Source organism: Solanum lycopersicum, chromosome 3 (genome assembly GCF_036512215.1).
Source record: "Solanum lycopersicum chromosome 3, SLM_r2.1".
NCBI classification, from domain to species: domain Eukaryota; kingdom Viridiplantae; phylum Streptophyta; class Magnoliopsida; order Solanales; family Solanaceae; genus Solanum; species Solanum lycopersicum.
In genome coordinates this window covers 19,455,327-19,479,960 of record NC_090802.1, presented here as the reverse complement: position 1 = coordinate 19,479,960, position 24,634 = coordinate 19,455,327, and the positions used below count along the sequence as shown (strand labels likewise).

The window sequence follows — 24,634 nt, the reverse complement described above, 5'->3', positions numbered from 1 at the left end:
TGGACCAAACCAAAATAAATAAAAATGTAAGTGTTGTCCACGGGCTTCGAAATCGTGTTCCTTTTCCCAAATTCCGTATTGATACATAAGTCATACGTGAATAAATGTTCATAAATAATGTTGCTTACATGGATCAAAATCGAGATCTTGGCACACTTACAAGATGCATAAGTCTTGTACCACATACTCTTAAGATGATATGAATCACTTAAACGAACTATGTATAGACCCATAAGTCTAGTGTACGTTTAAAGTAAGTGAACCTAAGATATATGTAACGAAATATTGAAACCCTAGAAGGGTCAAGTAAGAGTGAAACGCACTAAATGGCTAAGTGCATTGGCATACAACGAAATGAACATTCACATAAGTGGGTGAGTAATTATGAAAAACAAATGTGCGCAAGTTCAACGAAGGAGGTGACAATATAATATGAGGCTAATGTGATAAGAGGCTAACGTACAAGATGAGAGTAATCTCAAATGAGCCTAATTAAATGCCACCAAAACGTATTCACATGTGAGAGTGTAAATTTAATAGAGAGACTAGTCTCTATGAAAACTCTAATGAAAGTATTGAAGTTAATGCATACTTAATACTAATGATGAGATCAGAAATTATCTAACGAGCTATGATGTCCTCATACTAGAAGTCAACTTCCATGATGTATGAGTTGAATGTAATGGAGCTTTTACTGAGCACCAATCGGCTAGCTATGAGTGGTGATGCCTCAGGAAGGGCAGAGGTTCACGTAACTCTCATGAGATGAGACTGTTCGGCACGCCACGTATGGTTTTCCTTATATGTCCTAGTCTTTGAACCTATACTGCAAATATAGGGATCTAGCAAGGTTCAGTCCCCTATATACGCTAACATGTTTTGGGTCACTTTGGCCGGTGATTCCACCTCTTTTTGGTGTGGGGCAGATACTGGATTTCATGATGCTCACATGATCTATATTAGTTAAAATTAAAGTTCCCAATCAATTAATGAGGCCATCCTTAACATTAGTTGAATGGATCTTTATCCCGTATCGTAAAGTTTTCCAAACATTGCATGGAAGATCGGTCTCCATTTATTTGAGCCACCAAATGTTTTGCTCGTTGAAAGTGTTTCTACTTGTATTCTGTTACCATTTTGCAGAGTAGAAGCTCAATAATGTTTGTGAAAATGTGCACAATGAAACCAAACAACCTGCTTTGGCTAACCATGATCTGTCTGATGTTACCATCTTCAATCAATGATAATCAAACACTTTGAAGAGCTGATCACTTCACAATTAGAAGAAAACCTGTGAGTTGCTCCATCAGAAAACTCTACCCCCATTATATACAAGAAGCAATTTCAAGTTTTATTCCCTTTTGGAGCAAGACTTTACCAATTAGTTTCCATGTGAATAAATCACCGCTCGACCTTGGGAACAATGGAGCAGCGTTTTCTTTTCTCGCTGCTCATCCGTACTGGTTACTGGTGAGGAATATAAGCCCCCATTCCATTATGTTTTTGCAATATCTTTTTCTGTTTCATGGATAAAATCAGGACCAATCCAGCTTTTTCCAGATTCCTTTACCATGGCCCTTGCATTTATCAACTCTCTTACTCTTCTAGCATCCTCCCACCTTCCTGCCGATGCATACATGTTTGAAAGAATTACATAAGTTCCAGCATTTTCTGGCTCTATCTCCAAAAGGCTTCTGGCTACAATTTCACCAATATCAACATACAGGTGAGCCCAGCAAGCACCTAAAAGTGAACCCAGAATTGCAGCAGTTGGTTCAGAAGGCATCTCTTTGATGAACTGAAAGGCTCTTTCTACTTGGCCAGATCGACTTAGCAAATCAACCACACAACCACAGTGCTCAATGCTAACCTCAACCCTTTCTTTTCCACTACATAAATCGTTAAAAATCTCTACACCTTTATCCTCCATTCCTCCATGGCTGCAACTAGATAACACAGCTAAAAGAGTTATCTCATCAGGCTTAATTTTGTCTTCTTCTCTCATCATTTCGAAGAGATCAACTACCTCCTTTCCCATCCCATGTTTACTGTAACCAATAAGCATAGCATTCCATGAGCTCACAGTTCTTTCGGACATTTGATTAAATATCATCCTTGAATAAGTGAATTTTCCACACTTGGAGTACATATCAATGAGAGAATTATGAAGAACCGCATAGAAGGGCAGTTCCAATCGAATAATACGGGCATGCAGTTGGCGACCTTCTTCAACTGCAGCAAGTCCTGATAAGGCTGTTAACACACTAGTATATGTAACATAGTTGAAAGACATTCTCTCTACCTGGAACTTGCGAAATAGATCTAGTGCCTCTTCATATAGTCCCTGTTGAGCGTAGCCTGAAATTATAGCAGTGCAAGAGACAACATCTCTTTCTGGCAAGTTTTCGAAAATATATCGAGCTTCATGAACTTTGCCAGCTTTGGCATACATATCAAGGAGTGAGCTTCCCACATATACATGTGATTCAAAAGGGCTCTTTACTAAGAGACAGTGGATTTGTCTCCCAAACTGAAACCCAATGGCACTAGTACATGATGTAAGCACTGTTGCAAAAGTGAACTCATTTGGCGCAGTACCTGCATCAATTTTTTATTACAGTCTAGTCAAAAGAGGACAAATGAAATTTCAATTTCAAGGGTGAATCCGATGCATTGCACTATTTTTTCAACATAAAGAAGGCCACTTAAAATGTACATTCCTCCTTATCAATTTATTCGTCTTACTTTTTTATCATTATATATAAAAAAAAAGTCTCTTTTTTATTGACAACTCTTTAATTCTAACTTGTTTTAGGGATATGGTTCAAAATTGTCCCTGAGGCCTGAACTATGCGAAGTAGATCACTTATACCCTTTATTTCATTTTGGGATAAAAAATGTCATCGTTGTTATCCCAAGAGACCACAAATACCCTCAAGTGCTAATAACCCAATTTTTTTGTGATGTGGCAAGCCAAAAGGGACTAATCCCTCACCCTAAGTGTTGCCAACTAGGATTCCCACTAAATTATGGATCATTAATTCTAACGCCCAAAACCCGTTCTTGCTAACGACCCGACCCGCTAAAATTATGAGGCAAACATCGATCTTGAATTCAAGATGGTAGTGTTGTTCAACATGGAAAGATAAATCCTCCTAAGACACAAAGCAATCAGCCAGTTCCTTGTTTATTATCAACTTTATCCATTTGAACAACTTATGAACTACACTTCTGGAATCATACACCATGGCCAAGACAGGCATGGTAGCTGAAACTTGATAGCTGTTTCTGTGTCCTGGTTGAACTTTCATTGCGCTATGTTCGGTGTTCAGCAGAAAGTCTCTGAGATTGTCAACCGGAGTGATAAACTTGCTACTTATGAAGGAGTATAAGAGACCATTCGTTAGTCTTACTGAAATTTCAGATTGTGAGAACTTGAATTCAAGACCAATGTTTGCCACTTAACTTTAGCGGATTGGGTCAGGAGCAATGGGTTAGAGTTTGGGTTATAAATCGGGTCAGAATTAATGACATAATTTAGTGGAATCCTAGTTGGCAATGCTTAGGTGGAGGGATTAGTCCCACGAGGCTTGCCACATCACAAAAAAAATTGATTTGTTAACTCTTGAGGACATTTGTGGTCTCTTGGGATAACAACGGGGACATTTTTTATCCGAAATATAACGAAGGGTAGAAGTGGTCTACTTCGCATAGTTTAAGGACAACTTTGAGCCTTCTATGTTTTTTTATTGATGTTGAAGTGACTGAGGCGTAGCTTGAGGTTTCCAAGCTGCAGGAACAGGGAATGAATCCTCCAAAAATGGAATAAGTTCGGACTTTATACCACAAGAAAGCCGCCATCCTCTCCCTTTAGATATAGGGCCACAACAAAAGGTAATCAAAAAGGGTCTGTGGGCCTCAAACACCACAAGATTAAAAGATATTTTGGTACATTTTACATATCTTTAATTTGAGAACACAAGAAGCGGCAATCTTCTTTACTTTCTTAAACTCCGTGTCAATTCAAAATCATCCAAACAAATTAAAACAGAGGGAGTATGTAATTAACACTTTGTATGTCACAACAGATGCAAATAAATTATTGAAGCGAAATGTTCTTTTTTTGTGTGTCTCCGCTGCAATGCTGCATTGACATATAGGTAAAATGTATGTAATGGGCAAAGAAATAGAAGTACCTGATGTCAACATCTGAAGAAAAAGATGGATAGCTTCAGATATATCCCCAGTTTGAGAATAGCCAGAAATAAGGGCAGTCCAAGAAACAACATTCCTTTGAGGCATTTCATCGAACACCCACCTAGCATCACCTAAAAGGCCACATTTTATGTAGAAAACGATAAGCCTTGTCCTGAGGTACACTGGAGGTTGATAGTGAGATTTGATCATGTGGGCATGTACCCTTTGACCTTCTCTTATAGCCCTTTGGTTTATACATTCGTTTAACACAGTATCATATTCCTTGAATTTCACTTGGAGGCCTTGTTTCGCCATTTCGTATAAGGCCTCGGAGAGTGAACCATTGCAACTTAGACAACCGTACAAGGGTTCTCTCTGTTCGTAAAAATATGGTTTTTTTACCATGGAGGAAAATACATGCTTACTTGTATACAAAAATAGACTCACCTTGTTCATGGGATTAACCATATTTAGTATATACTCTACTCTAACCTTTGCTTTTATTTCTACTCAAACGAAATATATAAGGTATTTTTCAAATTTACTGTATATCATTTTGAACCTCCTAAACAAAGAGATTAAAAAGTTAACCTACACCAAGTTAACAAGATTGGGCTGCTCATGCCGAAATACAAACAAAACAACCACCATGTTGAATGACTGTTGCTTATTTTTACAACTCAACTTGCAATATTTATTTCTTCTCCACCTTGAACTTGAAAACATTATCCAAACTCCACTTAACGAAATTTTAACTCCATATCAAACCAGAGCATTTAGGTAACACATTGTTATGGCACACTGGTGTTACATTCTGACAATCACCAATATTTGAAGTAGATCATCCGAGAAAGCAAAACAGAGTAGCTAAAAGAAAACCATTCCGAATAGGTAACAGAATTGATTATCAACTTTGGTAATCTGCCGTGGGGGGAACATAGAATGGGTCCTCAACTGGGACGAGCTCAAATCAACATCACTTTGCATTCATCATGAGCACATAATTTCAGCTTTATTTTTCTATAGAACAATTTTTTTTTTACTTGCAGCTTCCTGTTTAGCCCCTCACCCTCACTGTTGTTCGTAGGCTCTGGAGTAGAAATTGAGCAAAGAAATATTATTTACAGTAGATGGCCTGAAATCCAATGGATTATTCCATCTCATTGATTCATCACTAGACCATTTCATGACTACATCTTTAACAACCAGACCATCAATATGCTCCATCATGAATCCCGCAGGTTGGTGCTTTACAAGTTCTTGGCATCCTGGCCTGTAATCTACCAACCCATCTGGGAACTTTGTCCATCTCTTGTACGTCAGGTTCATGTTTACGAACTTTAGATTGCTAAGGACTCCACCGCCCGACCCCGATAAGAAGATGCCGTTTTCAGAAGTTGCTGTGATGTTGACAAATAGCAAATTGGAAATTGAACCTGCTTTTGAACTAGCATCCCTTGGACAGGTTGTCACATAGATAGGCTCTGCTCTTCCCCACCATGATGGATGGTAGTATCTTGTGCTGATATTTATGTTTGAGAAGATCATGTCACTAACATTTCCTGCTCGATAAATAACAAATAAGACCAAAAAAAAAACTGAAATTCGAAAAAGCAAGAACGGAAATAAAGGTAGATGCATGAAAATACGATAACAATCTTGAGACTTGGCTTAACAATTGGTCCTTTATTCAGCAGATCAAAGAAAAAAGAGTCGAGAGAAAGGTTTAAAAGCATTGTATAATATAGTTCTTACATTTCAAACATGTAGAACAATCATTTCAAGCATGTCGAACAAACGAATAATACAAGAAAACTAATGTTGAGCTAAGAGCCATGAGTTAGGGAGAGCTATATGAGTTATGAGCTAGGCTAACAATATGAAGTTTTGATGATTAACAAATGATTAGCAACACATAACAAACATATGCAAGAATAAGATTTCACACATCTCTCAAATACGAACTACTCGTGATTATAACAAAAAAAATACTGAAGAACCAGTTCCTCAACTGTCTACTACAAGAGCTGCTATCAAGAGTACACAGTGGAGAAGTAAGGAACCAGGTCCTTCACAGTAGACTGTAATAAGACAGTTGATCGAGGCAACACAGATTGCAATAACCGTTGAAAGATTCTTTGAGAAATTATGATTATGACTAACCGACAGATGCAAAAATCAAGGAAGAATATGGAAACATTATCATATTTGGATACATGGAAGAAGCTTTGGAAATAGGACAGCAAAACAGTGGCCAAAAGCATGTCAAACTTGGATTAAGGATCTTCGGATTCTTGATCTGATTCATGTTGAATTGGGAGAACAAGAAGCGGCCATCTACTCCTATATAAAGTGTTACTTTGATGTTTTCTAGGACATCAAAACATAAAGAGAAGAAAGCGCACCAAGAAGAAGAATCAACTATGACAACAGTCAGAAGAACCTTATTCCTATCAAGTGTTGTTCAAAACAATTCTTGTTGCTTAGAAGATTCATTGTGCTTAATTGAAAATCTTAACATTCCTAGTCATTTAGGTTATTTTGAGTTTTGAAGGTTTCCTCAACTGGGTAGAGTCGTTGAAGAAGTTAGCTACAACAGATGGCAACATAAAAATAACAAGCAAGAACTTAACTGAAATAGGATCATATTACGTGCCATGAATAACATAAATCAAATTGATTATGTTAATTCAACAAAGTTAAGTAATCAGAATATCCAAGATCATGATTTAGGGGCACCAAGCTGTTTGGCATTGCAATAATTAATTCCTGGCAACTACAACAAGCAACATTCAGGCTTGTAGGTAATAAACGAAAATGGGATAATTAAAACATCAGAACAGTATAAGATTTAAATTTGAATTCTACACGAGTAAAATGTATTCATGAAATGCTAGTATGAAGCATGGAGCAAAGATAGAAAGGTGTAAATCTTGCAATTTAATACAACATATCAATTGTCATTCTAGCAGAAAAGATCCAAAGTGAAATACCTCCATCTCGAATTTGTAGAGCGAGGCCTCTATGTGATTCAACAATTGTAATGTTATCAAACAAGAAATTCTTGAACGTGTAAAAGCTAGCGCTTCCTAGTTTGATAGCAGAAGATTTTGTTCGAATCCAGCAGTCTGTTACTGTGAGGTTGTAGACAGGTCCATTTGATGACTTTGGACAGATAGCATCGTCTCCTGTGTTGATGTTGCATCTAGTGATAACTGTATTATTAGAATCCTCTATGTCTATACCATCGTTGTTGGGTGAATTGAAGTTCCCATATATGATTACATCACAGATTGATGTCTTATCACTTCGTACAACATGCAAACTGCAATAATATCATACAATTAAATGGCTTCTTGAAATAATTGCACAACACCGAACGGAATAGAGAATAATGTTTGAAAACAACAGAATTTAAGAGATTACCTTTAAAGGGGAAAAAAGAAGATTGAAGGTCAACATCTATGAACACCAATCTATATCTATGATCATACTTGGACTAAACTAGTAGTAAGCAAAATAAGAAATATAATATGAATAAGGAAATTCTTTTTATTACCCCTTCAATTCCAATTAAATAAAACACTTCCTATTTGAAACATTTTAAAATGTTTGACACCATTTATCTTTACGCAACTTCACAACATTTTAAAAATTATTCACGCTTTTACTTTGATGTGAAGTCTGATATTTGCTTTTGTTTACAACCATTACTTTACATCATATAGGTAAAATGTTTAGCAAAATACACTTTCAACTTCAAAAAATTCAAATAAAGTGAAATATTTATAACACAGCGTTGTAGCTCGTATATGAAAGTTATTCTATAACATTATGTGACTATAATTGGAGATATTACTCTTTTAAAGCAAATTTGATTGTTTGTATGACGTAAATTAGTCAAGTTGGGCGACTTGCTAGTTTTTTTAATTTGGGGTATATATCATAATAGAAAAAATACATTCACACATTCTAAATATTCGTGTAAAAAGTATGACCAAACACAACTCCAACTTTGAAAATTCCAAAAAAAGTTACTTCCTCTATCCCAATTTATATGACTTACTATCCTTTTTAATCCTTTTTAATCAGTCTAAAAAGAATGACATATTTCAATATATAGAAACAATTTAACTTCAAAATGTCATTTTTACCCTTAATAAAATGATTTCTAGCCACACAAACCATAAGTTTCAAAAGTCTTTCTTCTTTCTTAAACCTGTGTCAAGTCAAATTAACTCATAAATTGGAACGGAGGGAGTAATACTTTTCTATTTTCATGGCCAAACGGTGACTTAGTGAAAAAAGTGAAAACACGGTTTGGTTGTTTTCCGAATTTCAAATACAACTTCATTTCATGGCCAAACATAAATTTCAAATAAAGTGAAACCATTCCAGAAATAAAGTGAAAATTTATCTTAAACTCTATATCCTTCCAGAAATAAAGTGAAAATTTATCTTAAACTCTATATCCAGTCACACACAATCAAAACATATAAATGGATGGAGTGAAATGCAAGTTGAATTTTGGCTATAAATTAAAGAGACCCTAGTGTGGACACATTCATTAAGAGTTTATTGTTTTATATATTATTTAAAACTAGCAAGTATAAAGTGTGTGCATTAACTTAGGAAAGATCATAGATTGTTTACTATTTTAGCCCATACTACAGTACAATTAAACGCGTAAATATTTTTACACTATCATTTATTGTTTTTATTCTTTTAGGTAGAGAGATTTACTTTTTCAATTCCACGAACTCTTGAATGAAGATAGGGACAGAGATATTGTATGAATTGGAGCCCTCTGAAGACATCGGAATTTTGGATATTGTAGGCATTTTAAGGTTGAGGAAGTGAAGCATATTAGTAAGATGGGCTAGGGAAAGCAAACAGGTCCAAATGAAACCCCGATGGAGTTCTGGAAGAGCATGGATAGAGCAGGTTGGAATGGCTGACTAGCTTATTCAATGTCATTTTTAAGATAGCTAAGATGCCTGCGGAATGGAGGTGGAGTACGATGGTTCCACTGTACAAAAACAAGGGTGATATCCAAAACCGCAACAACTATAAGAGGTCATTTGGCACAAAATTAATAATGCAGGAATTAGTAGTGTAGGAATAAGTAATGCAGAGTTTATTCTTATCAAGTGTTTGGTTCATTATTTCCCACCTCATCTTGTGTTTGGATTATAACTCTAGAAAAAGTTTCTTTCCATCTATACCCTTGAATTATTAGGTAATTGGGTCAAGGTAGATAATTACCAGCCAAAATTATTTCTTTATGGCCTTCTAACTAGCTATAAGAGGAACAATTTTGTTGTCATGTTTGCTATTTTTTCACTTGAATTATTTGAGGATAAATAATTATCATCTTATTAAATTGATCACTCACAAAATCTCATTTTTAAATTTTAAAAAGATAACCATCTACTTTTCTACTTTTAAAAATAAAAAAAGACGGTCAACAATGGTAAAATTGAATAAACCATCTACATTTACACATAAAAATTGCAAGTTACAGTTTTAGCATGTATGTATGTTTTAAATTCTTCAAAATACAAATAATTAGAAAACCACACAAATATAAAGACAAAAATATTCCTCAAATCAAATTATTTTGTTTATTTTCTTGGTTTTATGATTTGTATTTGTACTAGTAAAATTATTTAAATAAAGTGCAAATATTTAGAGAAAGTTGTTTGTTACTAAATAAATTCAATACATTTAATTAAGATCACAAATGTCATATACTCACATTTCAAATTTGTATTGGATTTATTTAGCAACAAACAACTCTCTCTAAATAATTTGTAAGCTAATTTATTTAAATAAACTTACTAGTACAAATGCAAATCATAAAATCAAGAAAATAACAAAACGATTAAAATGATTTGAGGAATATTTTTGTCTTTACATAGACTTATCCATGGTATTATATCCCATGTTTGGTAGGCTTAAATTCCTACCAAACATAGTACTAAATAATACATTGCCAAATACATGAATTATTTCTTCTAATGCGGCCTACCAAATGACCCCTAAGGGTATCAAGCCACAATATGGAAGTTTGGGAGAGAGTGATGGAGATGAGCGTGAGGAAGGGTGTGTCTATTTCTGAGTATCAGTTTGGGTTCATGCTAGGGCGGTCAACCGCACAAGCTATCCATCTCGTGAGGGGACTCATTGAGAAATATAGAGAAAGGAAGAGGGACTTACAAAAGATGTTCATGACCTCAAGAAGGTCTTCAACAAAGTCTCAGGGGAGGTCTTATGGCAATGTCCGAAAGCAAGAAGTATATCGGTGGCCTACATTAGGGAGATAAAGGACATGCAGAAATGAGCTAAAACGTGGGTAAGAACGGTTAGAGGAGATTCAGAGCTCATCCTAGTAGAGATGGGGTAGCACCAGGGATCATCATTTAGTCTATTTCTATTTGTCGTGGTGATGGATGAGTTGAGGTGCCTTGGTGTATGTTATTTGCGGATGACATAGTACTCATTGATGAGACGTGCAATGGAGTTAATTCTACGCTAGAGGCATGGAGACTAACTTAGAAACTAAAGGAATCACATTAAGTGTTCTGAATGGCGAGTGACATTCGCCAAAGGCGCTATGACGAGGCTTTCTCACCATTTTACACTGTGGTGCAACAATCCCAAATAGGCAACCTAAGGTGCAAAGATAGCGACGTAATTAAAAAGATTTGACTTAATAATATTAGTCAAAATCAGGGTTTTTTCTATTTTCAAACTTCCATTAGCAATCAGTCGCGTTTCTTCTCTTCTCCTCACGATCTCTTCCCATCTTCAGTTGCGAGAGTTTCTGCTCTTGTTCTCCTCCTTCATCGCGCGAGTTGGAGTTGCTGCCAGGATCGGGTATGAGTATGACCTCTTTCTTTCTTCTTTAGTTCTCTTCTTCGTTTCTTTTTCTTCTTCTTTTTGAGATACTACTGTTTACTGTCTTCAGCCCTTCAATGCTCTGTTTTTATTGTTCATCGTTCACTGTTTGCGGTCTATTATTTTAAAAAGAACTTCTATAATTATTCATTTGTCCACATAAACAGTAAACTCATTGGCGTATGCTGCAAATAGAGGAACATTGGATGAAATTAAGGTATTCAAGGATCAAAGAGAGATTCAGTTAAATGTAATTTTTGTGGGAGTACTTTTAATGGTGATATTACTCGACACAACCAACATTTAGTGGGTGGTTACAAAAATGTTTAGCTTGTCCGTCGGAGATTAGAGAAGAAGTAAGGTCTTATATGGAAAATAAAATCGTTAATAATCTGAAATTCCAAGTGAGGCAGCCAGAAGAATATATTGATGATAAGATGAATATGCTGAAATGATGCCTCCCTCCAAACTTCAAAGATATCTTCTAGTGGAGGAGCATCATCCATCGTGCGGAATGTGACGAGAGGCCCTATGAATCTCTATTTTCTGCAAAAATCAACACAAAAAGGAGGAAGAATTGATGAAACCAAGAAAATTCTAAGACAGCGTGCAGTCGGTGTTTTTGCAATATGGATGCACAATGCCGGACTTCCTTTGAATTGTGTCAATTGCAAATCATTTGATAAATTTATCGAGACAATAGGACAACATGAAATGAAGCCTCCTACATTCTATGAAGTTAGAGTTACTCACCTAAAAATAGAGGTGGAGAAAATGGAAAAAATTGTTGATGAGCATAAAGTGCAATGGACAACGTTTGATTGTTCCATTATGATGGACAAATGGACGGCACCAAATCGTAAAATGATCGTCATTATTTTGATGAATTCTACCCTTCGAGGTGCCCATAGCCCGGTGGTTTGGGCTTGAGACTTCCATGTTGGAGGTCTCAAGTTCGAAACCCCTTGCATACGAAAGGAAGGGGTTTGCCTTCTAGGTCGACCTCATCGCACCAAACATGCCTAGTGCGGGTTATCTCTCCTATGTGATTTGCGAGCTATTACATAGGAGCGGAGGTTTTACCCTATGCGCACCCAAGGGGTAGTGACTGCGGGTTTCCCTAGTAAAAAAAAAATTATATTTTGGTGAATTAGTGTATTTCTTGGTTCTGTTAATGCTAGTAATGAACCTATCGATTCCACCAAAATGTACAAGTTATTTGAAAGCACTATTGAAAGAATTGGACCGGAAAATGATGTACAAATTGTCACTGATACTTTGCACAATTTGTCAAATTCGGTGATAATATGTACAACATTTCCTGGTCCAATTCTTTCAATAGTGCTTTCAAACAACTTGTACATTTTGTTGGAATCGGTAGATTCTTTGCTAGCATCAACAGAACAAAGAAATATTCTACCGATTGAAAAAAATTACCAAAATATTGATGATCATTTTACATTTCGTGCCGTCCATTTGTTAATCATGATGGAACATCCAAACTTTCTCCATCATACTTTATGTTCATATACGATTTTTTCGACTTTCTCCACCTTCTTTTTTTAGGTAGTTCTAACTTCATGGAATGTAGAAGGCTTCATTCCAGGGCCATGTTGTCCTATTGTCTTGATAAACTTATCAAATGATTTTCAATTGACCCAATTAAAAGGGAGTCCCGCATCGTACATCCATATTGCAAAAGCACTTACCCCGCACGCTCTCTTAGGATTTTCTTGGTTTCATCAATTCCTCATCCTTTTTCAAAGCCTCATTTTTGTGTTGATTTTTGTGGAAAATAGAGATTCATAGGGCCTCCCGTCACATTCCGCGTGGTGGATGATGCACCTCCACTAGAAAATATCTTTGGAGTTTTGGAGGGAGGCATCATTTCAGCATATTCATCCATATCATCAACATCAACATATTCTTTTGACTACCTCACTTGAAATTTCAGAGTAGTGGCGATCTTATTTTCCATATAAGCCCTTCTTCTCTAATCTCTGACGGAGTATTGGCCAATTAAAAATTCTCATGACCAGAAGATGCATGTTGCAGAAATAAGGATGTTGAAGTAGATGTGTGGTCATATTAGGAGCAATAAAGTTAGAAATGAGGATATTCATAATAAGGTGAGAGCAGTCTCCATCGCAGACAAGATGAGGGAAGCAAGAATGCGATTGTTTGGACTTGTGAAGAGGAGATGCACAGATAAGGAGGTGGGAGAGATAGGCTATACAGGGTACGGAGACAGACAGAGATATGCTAAAGAAATATTGGGAAAAGGTGATAAGATAGGATATGACCCAACTTCAAATTATCAAAGACATGACCCTAGATAGGAGGGTGTAGAGAACATGTATTAGGGTAGAAGGTTAGTAAATTGTGTAGTGTTGTAGTTGGTGGTTTTTCATTGTCTTTATTCTAGTATTGTTGTAGTTATGTTTTGATATTTCAATTATCGTACTAATTTTGGTGTCATTGTCTCCTGCTAGTTTGTACCTGGTTTTGTTGCACTTGAGCCGAGGATTTTTCAAAACCTCTCAGTCTCCACGGAAAGTGGTAAGATCTGCGTATATTCTACCCTCCGTCCCTCCTCAAACCTCACTTGTGGGATTTCACTTAGTATGTTGTTGTGTGGTTGTACTTTCTTTTGGATCAAATCCGTAAAAAATACCTCATTAGAACTTTTTTCTTTTTACTTCATCAAAAAATTAGAACTTTTTCTTTATAAGCCTAATGCAAAGTTTAACCGAGAATGGTAAACTCCAAACTTGTAAAACAATTATCTTCTTTAAATATAATACATATTTGGTTTAACTGTTATTGTTTATTTGGGTAAAATCTGGAAAAAAAAACCTTAGACCAAATTAATCAAACAAAAGTATTTAGCATAAAGATATAGTTCCAACCAAAACTTTTATTAAGTTCACCCGGGATAGATGGATCTAAAAAATTGATAAATTTTAAGAAGTAAGAAATATATTTTACTTGGAAACTATCATGTGAAAAAAAATAATTACGTGGTAAAATTATGTATGCTACTTCTTTGAGATGAGAACATATATTAACAACTTGATCGTTTTTACATATTGAATTATATTACGTTGTTTAGTATAAATACAATGTTTGTTGGGATTGTTTTTCATTTTAATGTATCACATCGTAACATAAGCCTCATTTTGTGTAACCAACAATTTGGTGTGCTCACATTGTTACTTTTTTTTCACATTTTTTCATTACTTATATAATATAATAATCCTATTTTACTATTTACACTATCTTTTTAATAGTAGCTCTATCTTATATCCTACTGTTCTTGTAGGTTTATCTTTCAAGTTATTGATGTTTAATAGCATATAACAACGAAAAATGATATAATCTATCAACATATTATATCATGTTAACAATACAATTTGGTAATGAAACAATCTATAGCAACTATCCAAACAAAATGTAAGGTAAAATATCAAATGTTCAAATTCAAAGAAGTAACTAGAAGTATTTAATAATTCATATCAAATTGAGTATGCATTTGTTTGGCAAATAAAATTCCCTCAATCAAATGAAAGTTGAAGAGCACGTACCACCAATAAGCAGGTTCAATAAGTCTAACATCAGAGACTTTAATATTTCGGCAGCCGATGAACCCTACCAACCTCGGCCTACACTCATCTCCAAGGCAAGCTCCAGTATGGTTCCAGCTTACCATCACATTCTTCTTGTCATCAAATCTCTCTACAAACTTCAATCCCTGTCCATTGATTTCTCCTCCTCCGATGATCCCAATATCCACTGCATCCTCTGCCAGTATCACATACCACCTGCTTTGCACCTTTGGGTAATCCTCTAACTTTGATCCTCCCAAAATTGTTGCCTTCTGGTGAATATCCAATACAACGCCTGATTTCACGAATATTGTTGCTGTTAGGTACTTTCCTGGGGGGAAGATAACGTGGCATGGACGATGATGCTTGGATACGATGGTCGAGCATGCATCTATAGCTTTCTGGATTGGAATAGTGTCGTATTTGACGCCATTGCCGACAGCGCCAAACTCGGTGACAGAGATGGAAAAGAAGTTGGGTTTAGAGTGATGATTGGATTGGAGAATAGAGAATTGTGACGTGGAAGAATATGACTGGGCAGCAAATGACAAAGTGAGAATTGATAGGAGTAATTGAAGTTGAAACATAATTTGAGAATGAAATAAATGATTTGATTGCAAAATGGAAATAAGAAAGTGGAGGTTTTTAGTCATTGACTTTTTTCCCCTTTTTCTTACCAAATAGCCTAAGAGACCACCTTATATTTAGTTTGAATTGGAAATTGGACGCTAGTACTTGACGAGGTTTCATCCAAATCCCTAAATATGTATAAAACAAATATTTTAGACCACTCTGATCATTGATTGAGCTTACATAACCCAATCGGTAATGCAATGATAGAAATTTGAAGTCCAAGATGGACTCACTCTCGGAATCACATGTAAGCAAATAAATATAGAAATTAATAGCTTCCCAATGTTTCGTTATTCCAAACATAAGATAGAAGGAGCAGTTGAGAATTAAAACCAATAGTCGTGAACTATGCACTAACAGAAGCAAGTCATATAAGAAAAATCAAATTGGAATAGGTTATTATAACCATTAAGTGCTAAACTAGAACATCTATTACGTTGTTCAAGTCCAGATAAAATAGATGATTCCTAAGACATTAGTCATCCTATTCTAAATGAACTAAGCTCAATCTAAATAATAAACCAGTAAGAGTGTAAAACTAGATCTACAACAAAAAGAAAGAGAAAAGCTTTTCAGACAAAGGATCTAAAAGTATCAAAAGAAATAAGGAAACATCATGAGAAAAAATTGAGATTCTATCTTTTGGGATCTTATTCTAGAACAAAGAACTCAATTACATTTAAAGAAGACAATGGCATATACATTGACTTATTACGTTTTGAAAGATAACAATTACACAGCAAGTAACTATATTCATATTAACCACTTGGACTAAATTCTAATGTAGAACTTGAATGCACAGAAGGCGTGAAATTTATTTATATGAACAATCATTATAGTAGGGCAGTAGGCCATGAAAAGAACAGCAACAGAAAGATAAATCCAGATAGAACAATTGAACTAATAAGTCAAAGCTTAGATAGGTATAAAATTTAAACAGCCACGAATTTGAGATAAATTTCATCTTGAAATCTAATCTTAAACCAGAACAAGTTTGAGACTACACGAGATGAAACTTAGATGAAAACAACAAAAGAAAAGGAGGTAAATCATTTTTTATCGAACAAGGATTTAAAACATTCCAAAATGACATCACACTATGCTAAACAAGGCACCATCAAACTGATTCAGACAAATATTAGCTATGGAGAACACCTGAACATAGAATATCAGGTTTTACAAAAAATAAGAGACTAAACATAAATCTTGAAATCTAAATTTGAATAGAGAATCCAGGACAACAACATACTTAGGAAATACATTCTACACTTAAACAACTAAATACACAAACATGAACAAAAATTTCAAGTAAGACAACAAGAGGCATTGGAAAAGAGATTCAAAAGGAGAAACGGAAACTATATCCTATTCATGAACACAGTAAGCAACATTAACTAAAACTAATTAAGATTGGAAGGAAATCTACCTTTTTATGGAGGAACCACTAGGAACGACCAGCTTGACAGTGAAACTTCAGAAGCTAGAAACAGACGAAGAAGAAAAGGCTCTTCTAAAAATTCTTAAACTTGGAGTGGCAATCTGAAAAAAGTCCTTTCTTTTGATGAAAAATTCTGCTCGTGAATCTTGAGAAAATTCGAAATTCCTCCATAGATACGGGCCAGCTGTTGTGTACGGATTGGTACCAACCGAACGGATTCTCAGAGAGAACTTCAAAGGAGGAATCGATAGGGGAAGAGTGAAGAAGGGTTGGGTGGGGTAGGGTGTATAGCGTTCTTTCGTAGATTAACGAAAGAAAATGGGGCACGCGGGGTTAAGTGATAAAAGGGGAAAATCTATATTTTTATCTCGTGCACCGGCTTAATACATATCATTTCAATTTATATTACACAAAAAAAAGTTAAAGAGTTAATCAAATTTTAATATTAATTTCAAAATAGTTTACATTTTTAATTATTGTTAACTATCGTAATTTTGTAATGTCTTTTAACATTTTAAATTGTTAGTTATTATTGTATGATTTATAATATCTTTATACATAATTTTCAAATAATAAAAGTTATTTCTTCTTTCTCTATTTATGTGGTACTACTAAAATTTCGAAATTCAATTAATCTTTTTTGTCTTTGAAATATTCTATTGTTAATTACCATAATTTATAGTATTATCTAAATAATTTTCAAATAATATATATTATTTTATTTATCCAATTTATGGGTCATTGTTAAAATTTGAAGAGTTAATGAGAGCTTTTATATATTTTTATATGTTTTGAATACTAAAATAAATAATTATTGTGATTTATAATATTTTATTTTTAAAAAACTAAAAACAAACAAAATGAATTCATCATAGGAAAATTACGAAAAGGAACCTTCAATACATCAATAATGGGACCCACTGTTTGTATATGTATATTGGGAGGATATTTTTGTCCAAAGTGAATATAGAATTAGTATAAAACATTAAAGTCTTTTAAAAACTTAAATGTAATTTCTATGTTATGATTTGTAATACTTTTACGTAAATATATATATAATAATATAAATCTGAATAATAGGGAGACTGATGTGGCATGCTTTTAAAGTCACGATTAATTTTTTTGTTTTTTGACATTTTTTTTTAATTCTCTTCTTTCATTTTTTATTATTTATTTATTTAATAATTTAAAAATCTATCATATTTATTATATTCAATTATTATTGATGATTTACAAAAAAACCTTCCATTTTTTTATATTTTTCACTTAAATAACATGTCTTCTCAGCTTCCTCCTATCTTATTCTAGACTTAAACAATCTATAAATAACAATCATATATGGAGTTGTTTGATACTCAATATATTATTTTTGTGGTCAGACATTTTTTTTTGTTTGACTTAATTTTCTTTTTTTTTTTTTAATTTTTAGATTTCGCATGAACATTAAACAAGTTTCATTGAACATACATTGCACTATAATTTCTTCTTCTACAAAAATTATATATTGAAAGAAATAATCATTTTGATTGAGAAACTTATAGAATGAATAATAAGTGGTTCAAGAGCAAGAAAATTATTTAGAGAGATTTAATTTATTTATGGAATTCATATTAAATTAGGATGAGACTAAGGAGAAATACCAATATTTTAATCCCTTTTTTTGTTTTTTTCCTTAAAACGTATTTCTAATTTATTTTTCCTTATTTATCTTTAATTAAAGTTTGTTTTATTATATTTTAGATATTTTTAACTGAAGTTTGTCTATACTTTTGTAAAAAAATTGTTTTTAGATTTGATGTTTATTTCTAATTGTAAACAATCGAAAATTTTACTTTCAAATTTTATTGAATATCAAAGCTGACCATATTTAATTTCATTCATCATTAATTTTACTTCCTTGCCTTAATTTGATCTATTTATTATAATTTATATCATTTCTTTAAATTGTTTCTTTACTTTTTTTTTCTTACATTTTATTTATTTATTTGTTACAAGATAATAGTTATTATAAATTGATAAGAATTACACGTATACTTTACAAAATTTATTTATTTTATTTAAATTAAATTTAGTCCATTTCTTCTGTGAGAAGATTCATATCTATATGTAATAATAATAAAGTTAAAGTTAGAAAAGAATGACAATCTTCTCACTTCAGATATTTATTTATTTTATCATATTTTTATGACATTTTCTCTTATATTTTCTTAGAATAATTGCTAAAAATTGTGTCTAGATTTATTTATTTATTTTTCTTCTTATTTTGTACATTTTACCGAATTTTTAATGAAATATGACCATACTTAAATCCTTTCATCACAGATACTATTAATTTTTAATATTTTCTTTCCTTAAGCTCATCATTAATGTAATTTATATCATTTCCTTAAATTATTTTTTTTCCTTTCTTTGTTCTTTTATTTATTCATTTATTTTAAAACTAACTGTTATAACTTTATTTTAAAAAAATGCATTTTTATTATACATAAATAGACTTTAATTTGTCATTTATTTGTAATTTCGATTTTTTTTCTCTTAAATGTTTTCTTTTCTCTTAAAACGTTTTTTTTCTTATCTATCTTTAATTATAGTTTTCTTTTTCTTTTATATAACTTTAATTGATGTTTATTTTATTATATATATATATTTAATAATTTTTAATTTTTAAAACTAAAAATTTTACCTTCAAATTTTACTAAATATGACTACATTTAATTCCATTCATCATCAACCATATTATTTTTTCTTACTTCATTTTGATTATTACTTTCATTTATATCATTTCCTTAATGCATTTTTTAAATAATTTTTTTAACTTTTTTAATTTAGTTTTTTACAAGATATTTGTTATTATAACATGATAAGAATTAAATATATATATCTTTTATGAAATTTAACTTTTTTTTAATTTAGATCACTTCTTCCGCTAAAGATTACAACCTTCTTATTTAAGATATTTGTTTATTTTAATCAATTTTATTTTGACATTTTCTCTTATATTTTTCTTAGATAATTGTTGAAAATTATGTGGAAGTTTATTTATTAATTTTAAAAAAAAATACTTCCCCAAATTTTGAAAAGATAAAAAATTCTACCTCGAAACAGAATTATCCAATACACCCATATTTAAATCACTTCATCAATGATGATATTAATTTTTTAAATTTCTTTCTTTAAATTCATCAATAATGTTATGCATTTCCTTAAATCGTTTCTTTTCCTTTCTTTTTTTTATATCTTTGTTTATTTCAAAAATCAATTGTCCTAAATTGCATAAAAATGTATTAGAGTTTGATTTGCCATTTTATTTTGATTTTTTAGATTATTTCTTCTACTAAAGATCGATATCTATATGTTACAAGTATATCAATGTTATTCTTAAATGTCTATTGAAATCTATATAATAATATAAGCTGAATCATAGGTTGTTGATGTGATATGCTTCTAAAATGAGGATTCATTTTTTTGTTTTTTGATAATTTTTCTTTAATTTTCTTCATTCCTTTAATATTAATTATTTGTTTAATAATTTTAAAATCTATCATATTTATTATATTCAATTATAATTCATGTGTTACAAAAAAAAAAAAACTTCCATCTTTTTGTATTCCACTTGAATAATATCTTCTCAACTTCCTTCTATCTAATTCTTAGGACTCAAATCTATAAATAACAATTATATGGATTTGTTTGATATTTATTTTCATGTTTCCTTCATTTTTTGGTTTTTGTTTATTTTTATCTTCATTGATCATTTATTTAATAACTAAGAGAGAGAATACATGATGCGGAAATATGCATGGCTACCATGTTCATGAAGATTATAGATATGTTTTACATAAAAAAAAATTGTCACAGTTGCCAAACATGAGGACAAGGTGAAGACGTTTTTTATGACAGTGTCAAATTTGTTTTGTACAAGTTTGACAAAATGAAGAAGAAATTTTGTGGCAATAATTAGTTATTTTTCAAATATAAGGTATGTATTTTCCAAGAACAATATTGTTCGATAAAGTTTGAAGTGTTACATATATAATTCTTTTTTATACCGGGTAAATGTTAACTTTTTCTTCTGAAATAATGTGTTGATTTTCCTCGGAAAGAAATTGGTGATTCTTAAATATCTATCTATCTATCTATGGACTTGGATGTAATAGGGCTAAGAGTGTTTCCTCTCTCACTAACGGGAGAGGCTGCTATTTGGTTCACTGAGCTCCCTTACAACTCAATTTTCACTTGGAACTAACTAAGGAACGTTTTCTTAGCAAGCTACTACCCGGTCTTCAAGAAACTAAACCACAAAGACAGAGTAAACAACTTTGTGGCACTTCCAGGAGAGTCAGTTAGTAGTTCGTGGGATAGATTCACCTCGTTTTTTAGAAGCATCCCAAATCACCGCATAGATGATGAGTCACTGAAGGAATACTTCTATCGGGGACAAGATGATAATAATAAAGCGGTGTTGGATACTATAGCGGGTGGTTCTTATGGGGAGTGTCCTTATGCTGAGATTGCTGAAAAGTTAGAGAAAATCTCCCAGAACAATAAAGCTTGGAGTACTAGGAAGTCAGATACAGGGAGAAATACCTTTGCAGTGCAATCCACTCACAACCCGGCCACAGATGAGATTCGTGAAGAGATGGCTCATATGAGAACTGAGCTTGAGTTGGTATTAAAACATGTCACTGGGGTGCAGAAATGATAAGTGCAGTCAACTACTTGTCAAAATCACCGCCACAAAATGATGAGTGCTATTATGAGGAGGATTTCTATGCGGTAAATGAGCAGACGGGGGGTTTCCGACCGAGTGCCCAAGGCTCTAATCAGGATAATTGGTGCTAAGGTCAAGGGAACCAAGTTCGGATCTATGGTAACTATAACCGTGAGGGTCATTTTGTCCGATATGGAAACTACAACCGTGACAACAACTTCAACGGGGGTAACTATGATAATAGAAATGATAGAAATGGGCCCTATGTTCCCCCTCAAAATTGTGAAGTTACTCCTAGGGATGGTGGAGGTAGTATGGCGCGAGTTGAGGATATGTTGCACAAAATGATGAGGAGGTTTGATGCTAATGATGAGCATATTAAAGAGTTAAGGAGTTATTTAGCGGGTATTGGGCAGAAAGTCGATACACATGCAATATCGATTAAGCAGATCGAGTTGCAAATGGCCCAATTATCTGCAACTATGAACACACGACAACCAGGCACTCTTCCAAGCAACACTCTCCAAAATCTGAAAAATGATGCACACTGTATGGCAATCACTACTCGGGGTGGTAAGCAAACCATTGGCCCACCTATGCCATCTAATTAGGAAAAAGTGAGAAAGGATAATGATACAGTGGTAGAGGGTAGTGGTGATGTAGAAGATAGCACTGGAAAATATGTTGAAGTACCTATAAAGGTAATTCCCATGCCTACACCCCCCTTTCCTCAGAGATTAGTGAAAAAGACCGAGGATGGTAAATATCAGCGTTTTATAACAATGTTGAAGCAACTTTCTATCAATGTCCCTTTGGTAAAAGCTCTAGAACAAATGACCGGTTATGCCAAGTTTATGAAAGATCTAGTTACAAAGAAAAGATCGGTCACTTTCGAGGATGATGATAGAATGCAGCATTAAAGTGCTATTTCTACAAGATCTCTCGTACAAAAGAAAGAAGATCCGGGTGCATTCACTATTCCTTGTACAGTCGGGGTATTACATTTTGTGAAAGCATTATGTGATCTGGGGGCAAGCATAAATCTCATGACCCTCTCGATTTACAAAAAGTTGGGTTTGGGTGACCCAAAGCCCACTGCGATGCGGCTACTGATGGCCGATCGAATAGTGAAAAGGCCTATAGGGATACTCCATGATGTGCTAGTAAAAGTGGAGTCGTTCATATTTCCGAAAGATTTTGTTATTCTTTATTGTGAAGTCGATTTTGAAGTGCCTATTATTCTTGGGAGGCCATTCCTTGCTACGGGTAGAGCCTTAGTTATGAAAAAGGGGCAGATGAAATTTTGGTTGAACAATGATGAAGCGACCTTCAACATTTGTAGGTCCATGAGGCAGAGTGGTGAGATCCAATCGGTATCTGCCATATCCTACAAAAAAAAGATGAAGAAGCACCATGACCTACAAAGTGAAAAACGAGAGTTTATGATTGAGATTTGGTGCTTTTATGCAATTGTAGATCGTGTTGGTTTGCGGGCAAGCTCAAGTCCAAATGGACTGGCCCCTACTTGATTACCCAACTACTCCCTCATGGAGCAGTTGAGTTGAAAACCAAGGAGGGTGAGAAGTTTAAAGTAAATGGATGACGAATGAAACCCTATTTTGGGCATGCTGAGTTGGCGAATGAAGGAATCAAGGCATACCATCTTGATGAAGGCTGAGTAATCAAGTGTCCTCACTCGTGCCGGGATGTTAAATCAGGCGCTTGTTGGGAGGCAACCTAATACTTATAGTTTTTCTTTTTAGTGATGGTAGCATTTTCTACTAATGGGTTTAAAATTTGCAGGCACATCACCAGGAAATTCTACAGAAAATCACTCTGCAGCAGTCACTGACGGATACCTCGACGGACCGTCATGCATGCGACGGACCGTTGCATGAATCCGTCATGTCAGGTACGTCTTTCTGTTATTTTCAAAACTAGGGTACACACGATGGAACCAATGACGACCGTCGCAACTGCGACGGACCGTCGTCGGGGACTCGTCGCATCATTAATGAAGCGTACCCGACCCGACCCGACTGTTTTTTTAATTTATAAATTCTTCACATTTAAAACCCCCACCCCCTTCATTTCACCCATTCCTTCCCTCTTTCTCCCATTTCCCTCCCTTTTCAACTTCCAAGTTCATAACCCCCCTCTCTTACAACCGATCATTTTCCCAAATTCCCCAATTCCTACAATTCACTATCTACTAGTCGAAGTCTACCACTGTGGTTCTTTACTTGATCACTAAGTACCTTCCTCGCTTGTTTTTCTCAAATTCTGAGGTGTGTGTCTCTGATTTCTACCCATTTACATTGCATTTTGTTTATCAATTAGTATTAGCCTATTTCGTATTGATGGGTTCATTCTTTAATACATATTCTGTCTGACCTAGGTTGAGAATCTTCAAAATTGCCTTGTTAAAATTCTAGAAATAGGTGCTTTAGCATTGCTAGTTTACTAGGTATTTGGGTTAGACAATTGTAGGTTAAAACACTAACAATTCCATTTGGGTCATAGGGATGAATGGGGCATCCCCAGTTCTGTCACTGAATGACAGAACGAGACCCCGATGACGGACCGTCGTATCCATGACGTACCATCATTGGGTCCGTTCCAACATCCCTAACACCCCACTGTCCAAATTTCTCCAAGTGTCCACCAACGGACACATGTTACGGGTCGTCGTTCCCACGACGGTCTATCCTGCACAACCGTTCAGGTTGTTAGAGACCCTGTTCCTAAGGGTCTCTCACTTTTTCTAAGTTTCCTCCAATGGACACATGCGACGGACCGTCATTCCCATGATGGTCCGTCCTACACAACAATTCTGGTCGTCAGAGACCCTGTTCCTAAGGGTCTCTCACTTTTTCTAAGTTTCCTCCAATAGACAAATGCGACGGACTGTCATTCCCACGATGGTCCATCCTGCACATACCATAATGACGGTCGGATACCCTATTCTTAAGGGTCTCTCACTTTTTCTACGTGTCCTCCAACGAACATCTACAATGTACCGTCATACCCACGACGACCGTCCTGCATAACCTTCATGACGGTCAAAGACCCCTTTCCTAAGGGTCTCCATACTTTTTTCTAAGTGTCCCACGACGGACATCGATGACGGACCGTCATAATCACAATAAT

The 24,634-nt window shown here is 34.2% G+C and overlaps 2 protein-coding genes across 3 annotated transcripts; both read right to left on the bottom strand.

Annotated features, from left to right (window-relative positions):
• Window positions 1-320: 320 nt before the first annotated feature.
• On the bottom strand, window positions 321-4,665 carry LOC101245527 (putative pentatricopeptide repeat-containing protein At3g13770, mitochondrial). Its single transcript, XM_010319553.4, has 2 exons — window positions 4,197-4,665; window positions 321-2,598 (listed from the first exon to the last, which is right to left on the bottom strand). The coding sequence occupies exons 1-2, from the start codon at window positions 4,663-4,665 to the stop codon at window positions 1,496-1,498; spliced, it is 1,572 nt and encodes a 523-aa protein (XP_010317855.2). The 3' UTR covers window positions 321-1,495.
• A 15-nt stretch (window positions 4,666-4,680) lies between these two features.
• On the bottom strand, window positions 4,681-17,147 carry LOC101260208 (uncharacterized). 2 transcript variants are annotated; one of them, XM_010319552.4, is made up of 5 exons: window positions 16,762-17,127; window positions 15,380-15,460; window positions 14,682-14,997; window positions 7,191-7,522; window positions 4,681-5,759 (listed from the first exon to the last, which is right to left on the bottom strand). In XM_010319552.4, exons 2-5 carry the CDS (start codon window positions 15,450-15,452, stop codon window positions 5,269-5,271), a joined length of 1,212 nt encoding a protein of 403 aa, XP_010317854.1. In that variant the 5' UTR covers window positions 15,453-15,460; window positions 16,762-17,127; the 3' UTR covers window positions 4,681-5,268. The 2 variants fall into 2 exon arrangements, with proteins under 2 accessions (XP_010317854.1, XP_004234748.1); XM_004234700.5 differs by having other exon boundaries at window positions 14,682-15,460; window positions 16,762-17,147.
• Between the last annotated feature and the right edge of the window lie 7,487 nt (window positions 17,148-24,634).